The sequence below is a fragment of the Clarias gariepinus genome, chromosome 26 (genome assembly GCF_024256425.1).
Source record: "Clarias gariepinus isolate MV-2021 ecotype Netherlands chromosome 26, CGAR_prim_01v2, whole genome shotgun sequence".
In the NCBI taxonomy this organism is placed as follows: Eukaryota; Metazoa; Chordata; class Actinopteri; order Siluriformes; family Clariidae; genus Clarias; species Clarias gariepinus.
The window spans coordinates 15152405-15156956 of NC_071125.1; the positions used below are offsets into that span (position 1 = coordinate 15152405).

Below are 4552 nucleotides of genomic sequence, written 5' to 3' on the forward strand. Positions count from 1 at the left end.
AAACAGTGTTTCTGTTGTGTGTGCGCGCGTGTGTAAAAAGAGTGGAGGAAGGGTAACTGTGTAAGATGAGAAGGGGGAAAGGAGAGGGGCTCCTTACTGTGGCTTCACACACACACACATACACAGCGCCTGCACGCACAAACGGAAACACTTATCTGTCAGGATTTATTTTTCCTTTTTTTTTAAGGTAAAGTTCAGGTTAATTTTTTTTTTTTTACTTTATATTTTGTGTAAACTTTTTATGTATATATTTTTTGTGCTGTGTAATGAATAATTTGAATTTCCATTATTTCTTCTAGGTAAATATGATTTGGTTTATAAGTGTTTTAATATACGAGTACGCTTTCGGAACAAATTATGCTCGTAATCCAAGGTTCCACTATATATATATATATTTTTTTTTTTTTATATATATATATATATATATATACTGTTTTTTTTCATGGTCAGACTAGATTAAGTCAAGGTGCTCCACAACTGAAATTTAGGTTTAAGTTTAATATATATAATTTGACAAAGAGTTGAAATGTTCATGCATGTTTTTTTTTCTTCACACTTCGTCAAGCTCCAAACATTTCTGCTGACTGGGTTCCTGGGGGCTCAGTGTGGGCTAGAGGTGTTAGCCAGATTTCTAGATTCCGTTAGCTAGATTCAAAATGTGGTTGATCTCAGGCTGCAATTCCATTGGTGAAAGAATTGACACGCCACTTATTTTCCTCTTGCTCTGTCTTGGTAATAAAAGAGACGCATCTTCACAATTAAAAACCATTCGTTGAGTTAAATCAATCCATTGAATGATCTACTGACTGAGCATAATGGATTGCAATAAAAACTGGTACACATTTTTGGTAGTGCTGCTTGTGCTTTTTGGCTGCATCACTGCTGCGACTGGTAACTGTAAGTATCCCTGTATAACAATGTTTCAGTGAAATACTTCCCCGTTAAAAAATTTATGTTCATCTAGAAAAGCGAAAACTTTAACATGCTTAGATAATAGAAAGTACATGAACTGTGAAATGGCTTACTGTTATAGCACTCTGTATCTGTAGATACAGTAGTTGTTTGTTGCAGGATGTTTACAATGCCTCATGTGCTACATTCATAAGTACTTACTTTAAAACCAAAACATCAGAAAATAATATGTTTTAAAGATGAGTACTTCGGAATTCATGGTGTATTATTTTTCCTTTTGGCATTTTAAGATTTTGTCAGCAACAATTAAATTTCAAGACATTTTGTAACTCATTCTCTCCTAGATCGTCGTCCTACCAAAGTTGGTCTCATATGCTGTGAGGCAGTGTCCAAAGCATTCATACCAAATCACATAAAGCTTACTTCATACAAGCGCCAGAATGCCCTAAAACCTTGCGTTGAGGCTGTCATGTAAGTTTACTGATATTCTATCATTTTTTTTCTAAAGAAAATTCTTTGAAAAACTGTAAAGTACTAAAATAACTTTAACAATTTTTTTTTTTTGCTTCTTCATCATTTTTTAATAGATTTTTCACTGAGAATGAAAAATATTGCTCTGACCCTTCAGCACGCTGGATCCAAAAGAAAATAAAAGGTACAATACTGACATCAAGTCACTGTAGCTTTTACTGTAACTATTACAAAGTATGTGTATCTGATGTCTGTTTTTACCTTAATGGGACTAAAATTCTTATTACATAGAGATAGGAATAATAATAATAGCACATAATTTTCTTTTTGATCTAAGTCAAAGATTCACAATCTTCTCTAGCATATAATTCACACTGTCTGAAATATTAGAGGTTATCCATGTGTATTGAGTTGTGTGTTAAATTTAATTTAAGTTAAATTTAATTAAATGTTTTGGTTTGGTAATTTTACTGACTACCACACTGTTTTTAATCTTGCAGGTTTGACAGAGATCAAGGAATGAAAATGTGACCCTGCCACATCCTACTGACTGCAACAGATTTTATATACATTTCAAAACATGGTTGCTTTAATTTTGTTTAACAGTTTTTGTTAAATTCAGTTCAGATATTTTTTACATTACTAATAAATGTGTGTGTGTGTGTGTGTATATATATATATATATATATATATATATATATATATATATATATATATACACACACACACACACACACACACCATTGTGTATAAAACCAATGAAATTACATAAAAAAGCATTTGGAGAATTTTTTTTCTTCATTCCACTGGAATAAAGTGACTAAAATCACTGATAAATAAACAAAATATGTTGCATGGTAGAATCATTTTATAATCTTACTGTCCACATAATAAAGCACCTTTATCTTGCAAAAAGTGTATATTTTTTTTCTCCTTGCACTTCAGTGACTAATCATCTCGTTTGAGCTACTCAGAGTTCAGTATATTCAGTTGAACTATTTATTTTGAGATTTATTATTCAGAATAAGTATGACAAAAATTAACAAGACCATGAAGTACAGTCAGAACACACAGTGTACCCAGAAGTGAAAGAAACAGATACATGTGGAGCATGTCGTGGAGTACATCATCGACAATTAAATTGCATAAATCTTTGCCAAAACTTTAAAGATCAGGGATCACAAAAACCTTGACCAGTGGAAATGCAAGCATGCTGAATTTACACTCACTCTGGACATTCTGGACATTCGTTTACACTAGTGGCCACTGCACAACTACACTTCGTGGTCATTAGTTGGTTAAATCACACAAGCCACTTTAAATAAATCACTTTTAAGCATATTTGCACATACAGTACAAGACACTTTAAATATGTGGATTGCACAACCTGGACATTACCATTTGTTTTAACATTTTATCTCACTTCATTTCATACAAAAATGACATAAATCTATACGGGTCAATGACGTGACGCCCCCTTTTTCTGTCTGGGTTAATTTTATTTTGCAGAAAAAACTAAAAAATACATAAAAAATTCTCATCTACTTGTTATACCTTCTTTACCTACTAAACTACTCTAACTTCTCCAAATTTTTAAGTTTTTCATCATTTTTCTGCTATCCGAAGTGCCAAAACACCATATGGGGCGACCATCCGGCCTTGACTTTAGTTAGGACAACTGGTTTAAAAACACTTTAAAATCAACTGCATTTTGTGAACAGGGACCTCATGCTTTTCACACTTAATTTTAAAGCTGGTGTTTGAGGAGATGTGGCAGCAAGTGCTTGAAAGTCAGTAATGAAAATGCATGGAAAGTTCTACGAAGAAGATCAGAATGTCATTGATGTAAGTTTTGATAAACCTTGCCAGCAGATCCCATAGCACATCTAAGAGTACACTCTGTTGTGAATGCATGTGGCTTCTGTCTACTGTACTGTAGCAGCTCAATGGCACAGTCATTGATGTGGTTTAAGCCCACTGGCTGTGGTTTTACTGAACACTTTCTGGAATTTGTTGTACTTGGGGACTTTCCAAAACAACCGGAGACCTTTGGGCTTTCAGTGGTTGTGGAAGGTACTGTGATAGAGTGATTTCATAAACAGTGAGCCTGGCAGTTTAAGGACTAGTGAATGATTTCCAATGACTTCTATGAAATTTGTGGATCCTGAATTTGCATCCGTGGGGAGCCCAAATACAATTGTTAATAGTTAGGAAGGAAGGAAGGAAGGAAGGAAGGAAAATATTTCCAGATTAAGTTAACAAATGACAGGTTCTGTGTTGTGTGACAGAACCCATACTCATTCACTGCTTGCACCTTTAAGATGTCAAAGTGGCAGTAGAATTAGCTGGAGCTTATCATTCATTAGACAGACATGGAAAGGATCCTTTAATGTACTTTTATGAGTAGTTTTACTGCACCATACGTTTTACTTTCACTTGAGTAGATCTGTGAAGAAGAAACGCTACTCCTACCCTGGCTGTGTTTCACCAATCAGACATACTGTAGCAACAATAATCACATGACTCCGTTTGACCAATCAGCCGCAATAACAATAACCACATGTAGTCAAATGACCACGCAGAAATGCTGCATTGTAGTGATGGGAAGTTTGAATCATTTTAGTGACTCGGTTCGATAAATAAAAAATAAAATGTTGCATTTTCAATAAAAACTCCCAATACGTCTACATACACACATTTTGGGTATAGTTTCAGTAATAAAAATATTACAATGCAGCCAAGGACATATTATAATAAACATAATGAGTAGCTTACCTCTTATATCTTTCAGTCTGAGTCCAGTGTATTCTTTTGAATCTATTGCACCGCATAGCGTTTATAAGAGTCACGTGACAAAGGAACGAATGACTCGGAATAGAAGAGTCAATGAGAAAGAATCGTTCAATTCTGTTTCCTGTGTACTGCACTGCATAGCGTCTATGGGAGTCACGTGACAAAAAAACCCCAAACGACTCAGAGTAGAAGAGTCATTGAGAAATAATCGCTCAATTCTGTTTCCTGTACAAAACCTACATAGGTTTTGCGATAATTTGCGCATGCGCGCCCAGTAGAAAATAAACGAATCACTATTCGAGACCACTCGTTCTTCTGAGTCACGTTAAAGATTCGTTCAAAAAGAACAAATCGTTCATGAACGACCCATCACTAC

The 4552-nt window shown here is 34.6% G+C and overlaps 1 protein-coding gene across 1 annotated transcript; it reads left to right on the forward strand.

The window, feature by feature from the left end:
- The first annotated feature begins 703 nt into the window (after nt 1-703).
- LOC128514083 (eotaxin-like) lies at nt 704-2052 on the forward strand. The gene is made up of 4 exons (XM_053487754.1): nt 704-897; nt 1257-1383; nt 1500-1567; nt 1884-2052. The coding sequence occupies exons 1-4, from the start codon at nt 816-818 to the stop codon at nt 1904-1906; spliced, it is 300 nt and encodes a 99-aa protein (XP_053343729.1). The 5' UTR covers nt 704-815; the 3' UTR covers nt 1907-2052.
- The last annotated feature ends 2500 nt before the right edge of the window (nt 2053-4552 follow it).